Source organism: Danio rerio, chromosome 9 (genome assembly GCF_049306965.1).
Source record: "Danio rerio strain Tuebingen ecotype United States chromosome 9, GRCz12tu, whole genome shotgun sequence".
Taxonomy (NCBI): Eukaryota; Metazoa; Chordata; class Actinopteri; order Cypriniformes; family Danionidae; genus Danio; species Danio rerio.
The window spans coordinates 12,039,812-12,058,200 of NC_133184.1; the positions used below are offsets into that span (position 1 = coordinate 12,039,812).

The 18,389-nt window shown below is 41.5% G+C and overlaps 1 protein-coding gene across 18 annotated transcripts in view; it reads right to left on the minus strand.

The window, feature by feature from the left end:
• Positions 1-483: 483 nt before the first annotated feature.
• Positions 484-18,389, minus strand: part of znf804a (zinc finger protein 804A) — a 265,574-nt gene continuing 247,668 nt past the window's right edge. For 17 of the 18 annotated variants that reach the window (XM_073912068.1, XM_073912065.1, XM_073912072.1 and 14 more), the window contains 2 exons: positions 6,196-6,326; positions 484-5,824 (listed from right to left, as the gene is read on the minus strand). In XM_073912068.1, the coding sequence (XP_073768169.1) occupies positions 2,812-5,805 (2,994 nt within the window). In that variant the 5' untranslated portion in view covers positions 5,806-5,824; positions 6,196-6,326 and the 3' untranslated portion in view covers positions 484-2,811. 18 annotated transcript variants of the gene reach the window in all.

An 18,389-nucleotide genomic window follows, 5' to 3' on the forward strand; every position in this document is an offset into this window, starting at 1 on the left:
AATTGTACTTCAGCAGAAAAAAAAGGTATAATGTTTTAACAACAGAGAAGCCTGGGAGAGATATGACTCAAGGACAGGAGGGGAAATAACAGAGGAACATCTGAGCTAATCAGTCTCATACATACAGGATGGCAGAATAATTCTGCATAATGATGTCAGTCACACTGAAAGGTGAGGGCATTAACACTGCAACGATCTGAAACCACTCGTAGTATGATGGTCTAGCAAGCACTGCCTCAAAGTTGCTAGAAAATGACCGTGGCTGTCTCGCTCAATAACCTTTGCATGGCTTGTGTGAGACCTTAAGATGAAATATTCAACAGTTCTTCCCTAGCTGTGACAAAACCCCTGGATTTTTCCCCGGCTTCAAAAAGCATGCATTTCCAGTGTGTTTGTAGTCACATACTGTGGACTTCACCTGAGTGTGCGGTAACCCGAAAGCTGTCTAAGACACATCATAAACGGACACACATGAAAGCAAGCGCTCGTTTCTCGGTTTTATTACATAGTACTTCAGCATCATTCAGTTGGCAAAGTGGCGTAAAAAACATAGTTGTTTTTATCTTATCTAAATAATTCATACATACAGGGTACCTGGCACGATAAAAACATAAAACATATGTACATGTACATTACATGATTTATAAATAGTACTGATTTACAGCATGTACAATTTTTCAAAGCATGTTTTTTTTTTCGACTGCATGAAAAAAAAAAACAGTAACATCATGGACTTCCTATGCGATTAGGATTCAAGAACTGAAATTAATTAAGAAGGGGCAATCTGGTGGGATTCAGAGCTTTGTTGAACAGATGTTACAAAAACACCAGTTTCTCTTCATCACTTTTGAATAGCTCTGCATAATTTTTTTTTGTCTTTTATTTCTATGTACCAACTTGTTTTAATGCATATTTTTATTACACTGTATTTAGTAATGCGGTTACATGCTTTCAGAGAAAAAAATAAAAATAAATAAATAAACTGCAGTTCTGCTTAAATTTCTCCACTGTGGTGTTTATAATTAAATGTGTCTACATTAATACTTGTTCATAGAGTCATTTTAGTCATTTAAAACAACCTCGATTATAATTCTGTAGCTTTTTATTGATTTATTTTCACTTTAAATAAAAAAGATTTCTAAAAATATATGTTTGAGCATAATTATTAAGAATTAAGTACAGTCTACTTTCCATATGGCTATTCGTTAAATCAATAAAGCTAAGTCATTAATTCCAGTTCAACACATCTCCTTTGAAAATGAAAGGATTGTGGGAATTCAAAGAGACAGATTTTCATCTGTTCTTTTCTAACTAGCTAGACTTGCTTTCGGATTCAAGTATCTTAGTAGTTAGTGTTTTAAATAAGTAAATGAATCCTTCTCTTGAGTTTAGTCCCTTTCATCTGATGCAAGCAGGAGAAATTGAATCCTTTGCTAACAAAAACGAACTTCTGTTTTGGAGTTACCCTGAAGCAGGATTTCAATAAATCTATGTTAAATATTTGTAGGATTTAATCATATTACCAGCAATTCATCACCAAGGTTTGTAATATGTAATATGTAAATCAACTAGAAATATTAATACAGGAAAAAAAAAAAAAAAACGGGGAATCGCCTGCTTCTATACGTACGATTTTGGTTAAAATTAACTCCACATGCCAGGTCATTTGGTCATTCTTGAATGAGTAAACCTTTTATATTTATAAAGGTCTATTAACAGCAATTCAAAATAGGTAAGGACAAATAAAATTCCCCACAGAAATGCTACAGAGCAGGGTACTCCATGTCCTACAGATCATTTCAGAAAGATCTAGTCTATGCTCTCCTAATTCAAGCAGGTTACAATATGAGGGATTCGGGAAACACCCATGGATGGATTGCAGTTGGTAAGTTTTGTGCTTCTTTTCAAATATGTTAGGCAACAGCATGTACGATCTACAATTTGAACTACATAATAAACTACACAACACATTCGGTAGTCTGAACTTGACTGTGATTCTGTATTTGAGGATGACACTGTCTGTACTTAGCAAAGTAAGAAATAGAATTTGCTCATTTTAGTTCAACTTTTGACAGTCACATTCAGTTTCACCATCACATGCTATGGGCTTTTTGATTTGCATAAAAACTACTCATATGAATGAGCATGTGTGTGTTCAATGCTGTCGTAGCACATGGTTCACTTTCCACTAGCCTTTGAAAGGCATTTCAGTGTTATATTTAAAGCAATTAATACACACTGTTGTCAGTATGATTCTCTTTTTATGCCTTCCAACATGATGAATGCCTAGGTAAGCTGTGTATACTGCATATAATGACACTTTGATTCATATCATTACTAATTGCAAACAGCGACCATCATATCTTAATATTGTCACTCTAACAATATTATGTTATGTCTAAGTACAGACTATTAGGTATATTCTTTTATATATAATTACTTCTTTCTATAAAGATGCACACCTAAACAGTGTATTGAATGATCATTCTGCCTTGGATCTGATAATATTGTGGTCTTTAAAATTAATAAAATCTGTAATAATCTTAATAAAATGTATATCAGAAATGATCAGGTAGATGAGTTATACAGTTTATTTCCTAATAAAGTGTTGTGCAGTTCTTTTCTGCAAGAAAATTTCTACTGACAACATGGCACAGAAACAGCATCCTTTCCAAACTGCAAAGACGATTCTTTTGTATAATACCCATTGGCTACTTCCTATCTCAATACTCTAACTAAGGGAGCGATGCTGCAGATGTTTCTTTCACTACTGCAGTGCAAATGCATTTCGTTACAGAAAAAGCTGCAGAGCTAGAACAGAGACTGCAGGGGGATGACAGCAGGATGAGGGGTCAACATAGGCGAAAACATGGCAGGTCGTGGCAGGGCATGAAAGGTTACAGTCATTGGATGAATATTAGGGGGCGCCACCACGGGTACCTGTGGAGAGGCCACAAAAGGAGAAGCGGTGGGTGGACAGATCTCAGCTCCTAGTGAAAGTCGAGAAACAGGCACTACCTGGGGGTAAATGGGTGGCTGTGGGGGCAGGAAAGCAGCATGGTGCTGTAGTATGGTGTGACGTATTGTTATAGAGCCGGAAGGCACAGAGGGTGACAGGTGAACTGGATGGAGGACAGCAGATGACATGGGCAGATGTGGCCTGTGAAGGACAGATTTGAGCTTGGTGGGGAAAACCTGCTGGTGTAGCACCTGTCCGTGGCTCTGTATCTGCAGGAGACAGTGTCTCTCCATGCTGTCTGAGGGGGCTGTGAATGATGGAGAGTGTTGGAACAGGCTGCCGGTGGTGTGGAAGCACTCTCTGCTCAACTTCTCCTCAGCCTGAATGCCTAGGTGAAATCTCTGCGGTGGGGGTTGAAGGCTATGCTGACATGATTTGTCTTGGGTGGCTTTTTCAGTCCTCTGCAGGGCTAACTCTCTCACATCCAGCAGGCAGGCCTGAGCAGCCGCTGAATACTTGTTACAGTTCTTTAAGGGGGCTTGTGCTGCTTTTGACTCACTATTCTCTTTTGTTGGCTCCGCCAAGAGCTTTGAATCTGTCTCTAGGAGATTTGAACTGCCCTTGGTGCATGAAGCATTGATCTGAGAGGAGGAGCTCTGCTGCCCGTCGCTGCTCTCCACCACAGTGTGACCCAGGGCACTGCTAATGGAACTAAATGTCTGAGGATCAGCCGTGCAGCTCTCTCCATCATCAATACTGCATGAGTTTAGGTCTGACCTGTTTGAGCTGTCACACGTGCCTTTTAAAACAAGGCATTTCATGCTCGACTCAACTGTGGCCTTGTCCTGTTCTTCCAAAACAGAGTTGTGAACAACGGGACATTCAATTGCAAGGCATGGGGTTTGGTCTTGATCCTGTGTCCGCCTTTGTCTTTTCCTGCTTGTCCCATGCTCACAACAGGTAGGTTCTGTGCATTTATCAGAAAAATCTGTCAGTGACTGACAGGAGTCACAAAACTCATGTCTGTCTCTTAGAGATTCTGAACACGGTCTTTTCAAACTCTGCCCTTCACATGCCCCATCTCTGTTAGTCACTAGTGGGTTAGGATTCTCCTCTTGCCCCCCTTCGGCTGAACCGGATTCATGAAAGTGAGATGTGTCTCGGTTACGGGGATACTGTTCTATAGACGTAAGCTCCCCTGCAGTTGGATTGTCAGGCTTTTCCCTGCTGTTCCCAAGCACCTTTTCACCATCGGCACAGAACTCATCAGAGAGAATGATGCTGCCCGCTGAGCAGTTTACGTTGGCTGCTGCCTCCTGCCTTCTGCTTCCCACGCCTTCCTCAACTACGGTAGCTGTGCTGCTATCCTCAGCCTGATTTTGAGCTGATTGCTTTGACTTCTCTAATGGATGCACTTGCTGTGAAGTGGTGCCTCTAAATTGGCTATCAAGTCCTTTCACACACTCAGGTCGTCTGTGGAATTTCTTAGATTTCACCATACTGCTCTCTGTCTCCCAGTGTCTGTCTCTCCTCCTCTTCCGCCTTCTGCGTTTTCTTTTAGCATGGCTCCTGTAATGACGTTGATCCCTTTTCCGCAATTTCTCTTCCACTCTCTTGCTTGCATGAATCCAATCTTTGGAATGTCTACACTTGTCATGTGTTTTCAACCTGACACAACTCTCTGTGTCACTTGAATACTGATAACACTTTCTGACCTTGCCTTCTGCTCCTTGGCTGGGACTGTTTCTGGGGGTGGCTGTAGATTCCTCGATGTGCTTGTCAGAGTGGCAGGATTTGAAACCTGAGCAGACAGATAATTCCTCATCAGTTTTGGGCTCAGTCATCTCCTGGGTGTCGGCAGACCTTCTAATCCGTGTCCTCTTGAAGTCAAAATGGAGGGGGTTGCAACTAAAAGACAGGGATGGCTCTGTCCTTGTGAAGGACACCATCTCAGAGGGCCACTGGAAGATGGTGTTTCCGTCCCTGCTTAAAACAGAGAAAAAAGGCTGGCTGGGTTTTGTGAAAGCATAAGGTGACTTTGCAGGTGCTTCCTCAACTTTCTCTTCTCTTTGAGAAGAATCATTCTTAGGTGGCTCATCTGAGAAAATCTTTTCGGGAGGCTCACTGATGGCCAAGCACCCCTCCTCTGTAACACCACTACCCTCTTCTGTCACATCCTTAGAGGTCTCAGATTTACTTTCAGCACTGCTGCTTTTTAAGCTCTCAACAGAGTCTTCAGATTCAAGAACAATATCAGCACTGTTCAAACAAAAAGGGGAAGTGTTTAACGGGGACATGGCAGGACTAGGAACATTCTCTGAGTAAACAAGCAAAGCACACAAATCTGTTGCCGTTGATGAAGGGCTTTCCCCTGCCACAGGGATATCTGATGACCCCTGACTTTCGGTGCTGTCACTTTTTTGGAAATGCTCGCTCTGCTGGGTGTCAGTGCTGTAAATTGCCTCCTCACATTTTAGTACTTTTTCCTCCATGGGGGACCCAGGGAGGTCAAGCTCAACAGGGGGTGTTCTGAGTCTTTGTCTGCGGCTTCGCTCCATCGACCCCTCCTCCGTGCTCTCACAGAAAACCGCTGCTGATGACTCAAGCTTAACAGTTGCTTTCTTTGGAAAGGAAAAAGAGAATGCAATTTTGCGTCTGAAAGTTTGCTTTTTGGCCCTCCCATTGTATGACCAGGGTGACTGTTTACTAGCTATGCCACAACTGCTGGAATGGATCTGACCCCCCGAATCTTGAGCCATGCAGTTTTGGTTCTCTTCTTGGGCATCATCATCACAGTAGGACTCCCTGAAAGAACCTTCCACTGCCACTGTGGTAGACTTAAACATAGGACCACTTCCTGGGGCACTGCATCAGAAAGGAGAGGAACAAAAGAAACAAAATATAAGAGCCAGGTTCATTTACACTCATCTAACAGAAAAATGAGGTGACAATTAGATTTGGACTCCCTAGGGAAACCTGAGGATTGCACAGTACTACACAAAAATACTTTTCAATTAAATCACATGCTGCTTTGATGTTTTAATTTGCACGTATTAAACAAAAAACTAGTCTGCTTTATTTTAGACTATATTATATATATGCATACCTTGGTAAACTGTATATAAATATATATATAAATATATATATATATATATATATATATATATATATATATATATATATATATATATATATATATATATATATAAAATAAAAATAAACAAAACATCCCCCACCATTGCACTTCTCTGCGTTGTTCAGCAAGCTCATGTAGGCGTCTGAGAGCTCTCTCCTGTTTCCTCTCGTTCTTCCTGGATTTGGAGGCCACATTGCGGGCAAACTCTCTCTGCTTTAGTTCCTTCAGTCTCTGGGGAGGGACAAAGAATATCTCATTCATTCACCTATCTCAACATGTCAACCATGCCAAAGCAACAAAAGCGATTCGAAAAATAATCCCCTTCAACACCATGAATCTTTTATTCCATGCTTTAACAACCTTTCATTATCGAGACTGGGTATCACAGTGCGCTATACACAGCAAAAAAAAGATTACAAATCTCTTCAAGAGAGGAGGAAGGCAATTAAGGTGTTTGCACACCAATGTTATGTTTCATCAAATCCATTTTCTGCGCAAATGAAAAGAAGCTAAGGATGAGGTTGCTAAACTCCATGAAATTGTCCTATTTATTTGAGATAAAACTCAGTGATGCTAATTTGCATTTGTTTCCAGGTCTAAAAGGCATTGTGCTTTGAATGTAAGATGGATGGAAGCCATCACGAATGTCCAATTCTTGGGCCATAAACGCATCTCATCGATCAGGATTTTGTCTGTGCACACATTACGTGGCCACAGTAAGTCCGTTAGATAATCGAAATTAAGTTCCATTAATATTTCACAAGGATATGATATTTATGGGTGTTTAAAAACTACACTCCTTTTGAAAGCACCAGACGTCTCCAAGCAACAACCAGCTCTAGAACAGTTATCACATCCAATTAATCCTGAAAGCTTTCATTCAATTATCCATTAATACTTGATGCTTAGCTTTAAGACAGCAGACAAGCTCTTCTGAAAAGCATTTTTATTGCACTACAGGCTACATGTTGTACTTTGGCGAGGTAGACTTTATGCAAGCGAAAGCTGGTTTTTCCAGGCAGCCAAGAAGAGTCATCTGGCCCAACATTACGCATTCCACTCAGGTTGCACAGTTATACACAGTTCAGTGGCGCTGTAACCTCTCTTATTTGAGAAGGCTTCAGTGATTGCATTTACCGTGGCTGGGGCTCATAGTCAGGGGAACGCAAGGCGGTCACATCAGATATAATTTTGTCATGTTAAAGGGCCGCTCAGTGTGGAGTGGGCACATCAGGGTAACTAGTTTGATCCCATCAGGATAGGGTCTCTTTGTGCACCTGGCCTCTATCCTTCAGCACATATCTTGTCGCTCTCTGCTGGCACAGTATGGGCAAACTCAGGCCTGATCTGCTGCGCTGGTTCACTGTCAGCCAGCCTTGCAAAAATAGCAAACAGGTTGGCGTGGGCTATATTTATTTGACTCTCAGGTGCATTGCTTGGAGGAGCTGTTCTTCATTGATTGTTAATGCATTTGGCGAGAGAAGCCCTGGAATGAGCCGTTAATGCATGTAGCCTGTATTTCACATGACTGGATGTGGTTACATCATTTATAGTAGGATGCAGCCCTGATGTGAAAGAGCTGTACGGCAAATACCCAGTGAAATCCTTTCATGTACAGTGGGGGCAGAAATGACTGACAGGCCACTTGAGAGTGAATGAAAATTTTAACACTGTAATTTTTTGACTGGACATGTATCCTTAATTAAAAGCAACACTGAGACCAGTCAGAGGGAGACGGCTTGGCAGTGATGATTCACACACTGACAGAAACACCAGGCTTTTCTGTAGCTCTGAGCTTTCTGTGGGGCCTTGGGTCTCCCGTACTCCATTATATTCTCGGCAGACATGCCCTGCCAGCTCCCGGGGGTTGCTGGGAAATTGTGCTATTCATCCATCAACCCCGTTTGTTAAGACGCTGAATGGTTGGAGTGTGTTCTTTTTGTAGAATAGTTTGAACTGTGCTGATAGGAGGCCGTGTGACAAACGCATCTGAATGACACGAAACGGCAAGTACAGCACCCGTATCAGACAGCAAAGGGGAGTGGCTTTTTCTCTTCATAATCCGTTCATTTCACTTCTTTTGTGGTGTTCAATAGCAAGGTCATGGGTGGAGGGTTTGTAGATGGTGTTCAGTCAATAGTTCAGTGAGCCCTGTTATTGACAGCGCAGCGGGCCCTGGAGACTCCATGCATTTAGTTTCTGAGTGAGTCAGAGCATAGGGGTCAGGGCCGATATCAAACAGCAGGACAAGTGGTAGAATTAAAGCTTTAACATGCTATTAAAGGTTACACTGCTATTTTTGGATGCTGCTGGTTCTTAAATCAACATACACTGAGTCTGAAAAAGCAATCAAGCTACAATATGTTTGTTTGCTGCAGAATATATCAGAATTTAAGAGTTCTATCTATCTATCTATCTATCTATCTATCTATCTATCTATCTATCTATCTATCTATCTATCTGTCTGTCTGTCTGTCTGTCTGTCTGTCTGTCTGTCTGTCTGTCTGTCTGTCTGTCTGTCTGTCTGTCTGTCTGTCTATCATTTTCAAACATTATTGGGTGTAGATATGTCTGGATAATGTTCTAAAAAAAATGTTGTTTGAACCACTGAACAAACCAACCCAGGCTCATTCTGAAAATGTAGTCCCATGGACATTTCTGGAGACTGCGAATTATGTAGCCGGAGGTACGTATGACTGCATTTTATTTTTTAAGCGAACACTACGGGGGCGGTATGACGCCTTTTTTTTTGCGCTTACTGGTTAACCGCCTACCTCCATGTGGAGGGCTTTCCCACTGCAACCATTTTCACGAGTTAGCTCGTCGTGTATGTCGGCAGAGTTGAGACGCAGAAAGGAGCTGACCATGATAACAACTGGGTTCGAGTCTGGGGAAGAGTGGTTCCAGAAATCAGGTAAGACAAAAAACAGAATCCAAAAAATAAAAAGAACAAGTTCAAAACAGGGTGAGAATGTGGTAAAATCCAAAAATGTGGTAAAAATCAGACAAGGGCTTTACTTTTTCTGGACGGCTTTTGTAAATTGTTGGTTGGGTTTAGGGAAGGAGGTAGGTGGGTCAGTCGATTGGCCAGTCGTCCAGTCAATTATTTAGTCAGTCAGACAAATGACAATCGACAGCAGCCTCTGGTGGGTTTACGCGAGAACAGCGCGGGCGCAAACGGTTCTTGCGAGAGACGTTTGAGATACAAAAGAGCACACACAGCGGCCTCTTGTGGTTTTGCGAAAAACAAAAACTGCAAAAATACCTCCCTGTATTTCGCGGTCTCCAGAAACGTCCACAGGACTACGTTTTCAGAATGAGCCTGGGTTGCAACCAACATAACTTCATCTGAAACGTTTAGTATTATTTATTTCTATTTTAATGTAATAATATTGGTTAGGGCTGCTCAATATATTGTTATAGCATCGATATCGTAATGTGTGCATCTGCAATTGGATGAACATGTCGCAGAATCAATAATGTTGATTTGGGATTATATTTGACCAGGAGCCATGATATAGAACATGGAGTCATTGGAGATTTTTACCATAATGGAGCACCTGTTTATCATTTACATGTTTTAAGGCCTGTATGACTGTATGAGCATATTAAGAGAGTTTAAAGCATTCAGGCACAAGGAACTGTATCATTTGAAAAATGTTATATATTTTATGAAAAATATTTAATATTTAATTATATTATTTATGCTATGTAGTGATAATTTACATTTGATTACTCAATTTCTGTACCTGAATCTTTAACAAATAGAGGTATTTAAGTCATTTGGTGAAATTGTAATCGTATCTCAATATATATCGCAGAAAAAAATAAAATCCAATATCGTGCAGCCCTAATATTGATTTTTAAATACTACGATCCATGTCTTATTATTTGCTGTTTCAGTTAATGTGTGATATTATAATACTAATATATAGTTAATATAAAACTCTAGGGATTATATATCAGTAAACTAAGACTATAATAAATAATTTTAACATGAAATGTAATGTTATGACATGTTACTTATGCATGTAATCTAATGTCAATTTGTTATGTAAAACCATTTTTTTCTATAGTGCTTACTACTATATTACAGTTTGTAATATGTAACTCTGCTGCTAATTTTAATCAGTTTTGTAAATACAGTTTTTCTCAGTCACTTTGGTACATTTCTCAGATCAGAATTGAAATATGCAAACAAGTATCTACATTTCTCAAAACAAAATGTACAAATAATAAAATACCCTGGATTACCTTAAAGTCAGTCTCTTGCACAAAATCCTCAGTTATTACTATGGGTTCTTACTAACAATACTTGTCTCTCAAAAATAAACATTTGTATCATTGAACATGTCAGTGCCATCAGAATGACAAATCTTTGTGTCATTGTGTTGTAAATGAGGGCGATGCCAACCCTCTTGTGCACCACCAGAGGGAACCATCGCCAGAATTCTGATTCGACTCACGGACTCAAAATCCCATAAGCCCTGCTACCTGGCACTGATTACGGTCCAGGTGCAACTCATCAGCTCTCGTGTATATATACCACACTCACGCTCCGGTTCTTTGCGAAGTCTTGATTTGCCTGGCTGTCATTTCTGAGCGTTCCATACTCCCTGCTTCGGACTGATCTGTGTTTCTGACCCTGTGCTTGTTCTACGATTACGAAAGACATCTGCCTGCCCCTGATCTCCAGCCTGTTATTCTGACCAGTAAGATATCTGCCTGCCTCTGAACTTTTGCCTGTCCCACGTTCTGTCTCCTGGATTGCCCCTTTGTGTTTGTTTGTATGTGTGCTCTTAATAAAGCTTGCAAATGGATTCAATGCCTTCTGACTCATCACAACAGAAGACTTCGCCACTACAGAATCCAGCAGCTTTAGCACAAGTCTCGACTGAACTTTCCGCTCAAGCCACTCAGTTAGCCACCCATCATCAACAACTCACCCATCTAACTTCTCTCACAGAGGAACTGGTGAGAGCTATGCAGCAACTCCGTCATCCGAATCCTGCAGTTATCCCGCCTGCTACCATGACAGCTTCTCAACCAACGCATGTCTCCAATGCTCCGGCTACCGTAAGTCCCCGATTAGCTTTTCCTGAAAAGTTTGATGGGTCACCTTCTCGCTGCAAAGGCTTCTTATTGCAATGCAAACTATTTGTTAACCAACAACCTGCATTATATCCCACTGATTCTAGTCGGGTGGCTTTTGTATGCAATCTGTTAACGGGGAAAGCGCTGGAATGGGCTACAGCGATATGGAAGGAGGAGGAATGTAACTATCCCACATTTGAAACTTTTCTCAAGCAATTTCGGGAAGTGTTCGAACACCCAGCAGATGGGAGAAGCCCCGGTGAGCAGTTACTTTCTCTTACACAGGGGCGTAACACAGCTGCAGAATACGCCCTGTCATTTCGCACTCTCGCCGCTCAAACTAACTGGGTTGAGGATACACTGAAGACACTATTCAGACGGGTTCTGAATACCAATCTACAATCTGAATTGGCTTGCCGTGACGAAGGAAAGAAATTGAACGAACTCATTGAACTTACCATCCGTCTTGATCATCTGATTCGCAGCCGTAGAAATCCTCGCACACAGCTCCATGTTTCAAGTGACACGCCCCCTGATGAACCCATGCAACTGGGTTTCACCCGTCTCACCCATGAAGAAAGAATGCATCGATTGCAAAATCATCTATGCATGTACTGCGGTCAATCAGGGCACAGGAAATCCACCTGCAGCGTACGACCTCAGACACCAGTTCAATCGGTGAGTCCTTCCCATGTTCCTGCACTTTTCAGTGTACTGATTCCTGTAATTATTAAATTTGATAAAAGAATGATTAATACTACGGCTCTTGTCGACTCTGGATCTGCCGGAAACTTTATATCTAAGAAATTTGCTTTATGTCACGAACTATCTCTCAGCTCATATGATTCCTGTCTTGCAGTGGAAGCACTAGACGGTCGTCCTGTGGGTGAAGGACGCATCCGTATGATTACGAATAAGCTACAGTTACAAGTTGGTGTTCTACACATTGAAGAAATGCAATTCTACATTATTGATTCAGTTAATCATCCACTGGTGTTGGGACTGCCCTGGTTAAGGCGACATGATCCTCATATCTCCTGGAGGGACGGACAGATATTGCAGTGGAGTGAGTCATGCATGAAACAGTGCATCCAGCCCATTCACAAAATTCCATTACGAACCACCAATGTGTTACCTGAACTCGTTGATGAACTAATCCCCATTGAGTACCATGACTTACATGAAGCTTTTAGCAAACAAAAAGCTACTCAACTTCCCCCACATCGACCAAGTGATTGTGCTATTGAGTTAATTCCAGGTTCAAGTCCTCCAACGGGTCGAATATTCCCTCTGTCACAACCTGAGCACAAGGCAATGTCTGAATATATCGACGAGGAATTGGCCAAGGGTTTCATCCGCCCTTCTACATCTCCTGCTTCAGCTGGATTCTTCTTTGTAAAGAAGAAAGATGGCAGTTTACGTCCCTGTATTGATTACCGAGGGCTCAATGAAATCACCGTAAAATTCAGCTATCCATTACCCCTCGTACCTCCTGCCCTGGAACAATTAAGAAAGGCTAGATATTATACCAAGCTTGATCTTCGCAGTGCATATAACCTTGTCAGAATCCGTGCTGGTGACGAGTGGAAGACCGCGTTTTCCACCACTAGGGGGCACTATGAGTACACGGTAATGCCCTTCGGCCTGTCAAACTGTCCATCCGTGTTCCAATCTTTTATGAACGATGTCTTTCGGGATATGCTGGATCGCTGGGTCATCATTTACATCGACGACATCCTCATATATTCAAACACGATGAAGGAACATGTTGAACATGTACGTATGGTGTTGCAACGCATGATTCAACATCGTCTGTACGCCAAATTAGAGAAGTGTGAATTCCACCAGACACAGATCGCCTTTTTGGGATACGTCATCAGTGCAGAAGGGATTACCATGGATGATACGAAGGTACAGGCAGTTCAACGATGGCCGTTACCCCAGAATCTCAAGGAGTTGCAGCGATTTCTAGGTTTTGCCAACTTCTATAGACGGTTTATCAGAGGCTTTAGTTCAATAGCCGCACCATTAACAGCCATGACCAAACGAAATTCCCACAAACTATCCTGGTCCTCTGAAGCACGCCAAGCATTTAGCGATCTGAAGACTCAATTCACCACAGCTCCTATTCTCCGTCATCCCAACCCAGACCTACCTTTCATTGTGGAAGTGGATGCATCCAACACAGGAGTCGGTGCTGTGTTATCTCAACGTCAGGGTCAACCATCCAAAATGTATCCATGTGCCTTCTTCTCCCGTAAATTGACCAGCGCAGAACGAAACTATGATGTGGGAAATCGCGAATTACTGGCAATGAAATTAGCCCTGGAAGAATGGAGACACTGGCTGGAGGGGGCTAGCCAGCAATTCACCATATTAACTGACCACAAGAATCTGGAATATCTTCGCTCAGCCAAACGTCTAAATCCCAGACAAGCTCGTTGGGCTTTGTTCTTCACCAGATTCGACTTCATTGTCACCTATAGACCCGGGAGTAAAAATAGTAAGGCAGATGCACTTTCCAGGCTATCAGAGGATAAAACCCCAATTAGTGATGAAACCATTATTCCTACGAACTTACTAGTGGCTCCAGTACAGTGGGACATACTTACCGAGATCCAAGAGGCCAACCGAGAAAACAACCCTCCAGTAGACTGTCCGAATCACCTGATTTTTGTACCCAATAACATACGTACCAGATTACTGACCCATATTCATGACACTCCCAGTTCGGGGCATCCAGGCATCACGGCAACTTTGGAGTTAGTCAAAGCCCGTTTCTGGTGGCCGTCCCTCACGAAGGATGTAATTAATTATGTTCAGAAATGTAAAATTTGCCAAAGCACGAAGGCATCTCACCAAACCCCTGCTGGCCTGTTACAACCACTACCGGTTCCGCAACGGCCCTGGTCCCATATAGCGGTGGACTTCATTACGGATCTCCCTGTTTCCCAGAACAACACAGTCATTCTCACGGTGGTTGATCGTTTCTCCAAGGCTTGTCGCCTAATACCGTTGCCCAAATTGCCCTCTGCCTTTGAAACCGCAGAAGCCCTGTGCAATCATGTATTTCGAATGTTTGGCTTACCTGATGATATCGTCTCAGACAGGGGATCCCAATTCACTTCCCGGGTATGGTCCGCTCTCTGTAAAAATCTAAATATTAATGTTAGTCTCACCTCAGGGTACCATCCTCAATCCAACGGCCAAACTGAACGTATGAATCAAGAAGTCATTCGATTTCTACGTTCATACTGTCATCAGCAACAGCACGACTGGAGTCGCTATCTGATGTGGGCAGAATATGCACAAAATTCATTAATAAAGCCAGCCACGGGTATTACGCCATTCAAATGTATTCTTGGCTACCAACCACCCCTGTTTCCATGGTCCGGAGAACCCACTGAGTTACCTGCTGTCACGGATTGGCTGCAGCGGAGTGAGGATGTCTGGAACCAGGCTCACAGACATCTCATGAGGGCAGTCAGGAGGAGAGAGATTCAGGCGAACCGTCACCGACGCCAGGGACCCACGTATCAACCGGGGCAGTGGGTGTGGTTGTCGACACGAGACCTTCGTCTGAGATTGCCCTGCCGCAAACTCAGTCCCAGGTATGTAGGGCCATTCAAAATTGTACGCCAGATTACTCCAGTGTCTTTTCGCTTAGCCTTGCCTAATCATTATCGTATTTCTCCTACTTTCCACATGTCATTACTCAAACCCGCTGGTGGTCCACGAGAGGAGGCGGTTGAGGAGGAATCGGAAACCAGGACCCCTCCACCTGTCATGATCGAGGGCGAGGAAGCTTACCTCGTTCGAGAAGTGCTGGACTCTCGACGTCGGGGTGGCGCCCTCCAATATCTGGTGGACTGGGAAGGGTACGGTCCAGAGGAACGGTCCTGGGTGAATGCTAGAGATATTCTAGACCCAACTCTCACGGAAGAGTTTCATCAAAGGTTCCCAGAGAAACCAGCCCCCCGACAGCGCGGTAGACCCCGGCGTCAGGTGCCTTCTCGCTTCAGGAGCCGCTCGCAGGAGGGGGGTTCTGTTGTAAATGAGGGCGATGCCAACCCTCTTGTGCACCACCAGAGGGAACCATCGCCAGAATTCTGATTCGACTCACGGACTCAAAATCCCATAAGCCCTGCTACCTGGCACTGATTACGGTCCAGGTGCAACTCATCAGCTCTCGTGTATATATACCACACTCACGCTCCGGTTCTTTGCGAAGTCTTGATTTGCCTGGCTGTCATTTCTGAGCGTTCCATACTCCCTGCTTCGGACTGATCTGTGTTTCTGACCCTGTGCTTGTTCTACGATTACGAAAGACATCTGCCTGCCCCTGATCTCCAGCCTGTTATTCTGACCAGTAAGATATCTGCCTGCCTCTGAACTTTTGCCTGTCCCACGTTCTGTCTCCTGGATTGCCCCTTTGTGTTTGTTTGTATGTGTGCTCTTAATAAAGCTTGCAAATGGATTCAATGCCTTCTGACTCATCACAACACATTGTTTACGGATAAGACAGTCAAAAGACTTAGTCATGTTGTCAATATAACAGTGTACTCTTGAGGGGTGTTCTGATGTAAACTATGGCTACAGTTTTAATGACAAATATTTTAAACTGAAGGTTACACCTCATGTGAAAGTTTGCTATCAAGAGACTGGACAAGATTCACATCTATGCTTTTTATGTTTGTACTGTAATTTGTTGACAGACCACGTCATTTGGATACAGAAAGGAAAAGACAACACTGCATAGCACAAAAAAAGAAATAATAAAATAAATAAAATAAATGTGAACATAGGACAGTCTCCGTAGGGAAAGCTGTACATGGAGTGGTGTAGGAATTACAGTGCAGACTGTTCCTGTCTGTTGGACCACAGATTCTCATTTACATCACAACATTTGTTCTTCCATTGTAACATTGTGTTGTTGTATTTTTCCCCCAATTTCTGTTTAATGCAAAGAAGATTTTTTTCAACACATTTCTAAACATATAAGATTTAATAACTTATGTCTTTGCCATGATGACAGTAAATCATATTTTTCTACATATTTTTTAAGATACTAGTATTCAGCTTAAGTGAAATTTAAAGATTAAACTAGTTAGGGTAAGTTTGGCAAGTTAGGGTAATAAGGCAAGACAAAAAAACTTTTTTGACATTTTTACAGATTTGTGTGTGCTGAGAATCATTTAAGACAACAGTAGCCCGTGTTAGCTTTAATATTAGGGGAAAAAAAAACTGGAAAATTTTGAGCTTTTGTCAGCTAATTTCATCTTCAGGTTTAAATTCATTTTGTGGCGGGATCAAAATCGGTGACATGGTGCTCGTCTCCCTGTCCAGAGATGACGCGTCAGTTTCTCATTATTATTCTTATCCTATGAGAAGACCCTGTTTCTTAATTATTCAAGACAGCACGGTAACAATTTAGAATAACTATCCGTTATAACTAGTTAATTAACTAGTTAGTTATAACTAGTCCATTAATAAACTGTTAGTTAATGTGTTATAAATGACTTGTTAAATAAAAGTTTATTATATAATAATATAGAACTGTGATTTATAGATGGCCAAAAGATAACTTACAAGCTGTTAGTTAACAAGTTATAAATTACCTGTTAACTGTATTTGAACGATTTCTAACTATACCTAACACATAAGTAATAGATCATGAACAAGCTGTTAGTAGATTACCTGTTAAGACTTGTTAAGTATCAGTTCATAGTTTATGCATGTTATTGAGACTATATTCTAAAGTTGCAACTATTCTTAATTTATTAACTGTTAGTAAATGAGGAAGAGTTGCAACTAGAATAACATCCCAATATCATACATAAACTATTAACTGATACTTAACTATTATATTAACTCACACTTTACAGCTCAGTTGTTCACAGTTTGTTAACCATCTACTAATACCAGTGAAATTTTATAGAACTTTTCTTATAAATTTTATTTATTTTGTTTTCATGTTTAGCACAAAAAGTGCCCAAACCTCATGGGTTTGTATTATGTTGTATACTGCTGTTCTGCCAGGTAATGGCTCAGTATGTGTGTTTCTATACATTAAACACAATGTTCAACGGTTTTTGCAACTCACTTGAAAGAGTTTAGGAGCAAAATTAAACAACCCTCACCACACACCAGCTATTGGTGGAGTGGAGAGACAGTGATAGAGCCAATTCAGTGGATGGGGATGATCGGGAGGCCATGATCGTAAGGGCTGAAAGAGGGATTTTTCCAGGACACCGGGGTTATACCCTAGCTCTTTTCACGAGAAGTGCCATGGGATTTTTATTGACCACAGAGAGTCAGGACTTCGGTTTAACGTCTCATCCGAAAGACGGCGCCCACTGACAGTGTAGTGTCCCCTTCACTTTTACTGGGGCATTAGGACTCACGCAGACCACAGGTTGAGCGCCCCCTGCTGGCCTCACTAACACCACTTCCAACAGCAACCTAGTTTTCCCAAGTGGTCCCCCATCCAGGTACTGACCAGGCTCGACCCTGCTTAGCTTCAGTGAGTAACCAGTCTTGGGCTGCAGGGTGATATGGCTGTGAATAATAGGGCTGTTAATAAATGAAGAATAGTCGCAACTTTAGAATAACGTCCCAGTAACATATATAAACTATTAAGTGATATTTAACAACGCTTTAGTAAGTAATTTACCAACAGCTTGTTCATGATCTATTACTAATGTATTAGGTGTAGTTATAAATCATTAAAATACAGTTTACAAGTCATTTTTTAACTAGTTAACTAACAGCTTGTAAGTTATCTATTGGCTAACTATAAGGCACAGTTCAATAATATTATATAATAATTAACAAACTATTAACTTTTATTTAACAAGTCATTTATAACTCAATAACTAACGGTTTATTAATGATCTATTAACTAGTCATAACGGATATTTATTTTAAAGTGTTACCGACAGCACTTGCTTTTAGAAGACAGACCTGCCAAGTTGTGAGACTGCAGCTGCATAAGGCACATAGTATTTAGTTGTTCATGAGGTGTTATTCCTCCTTTACTTTGTTAAACATTATATATATAATGTATATATATATATATATATATATATATATATATATATATATATATATATATATATATATATATATATATATATAGTAACTGGCTCCTTATAGTTGGTGCTAATAGCCTAGAGCACATATACTGTACCAGTATTATGC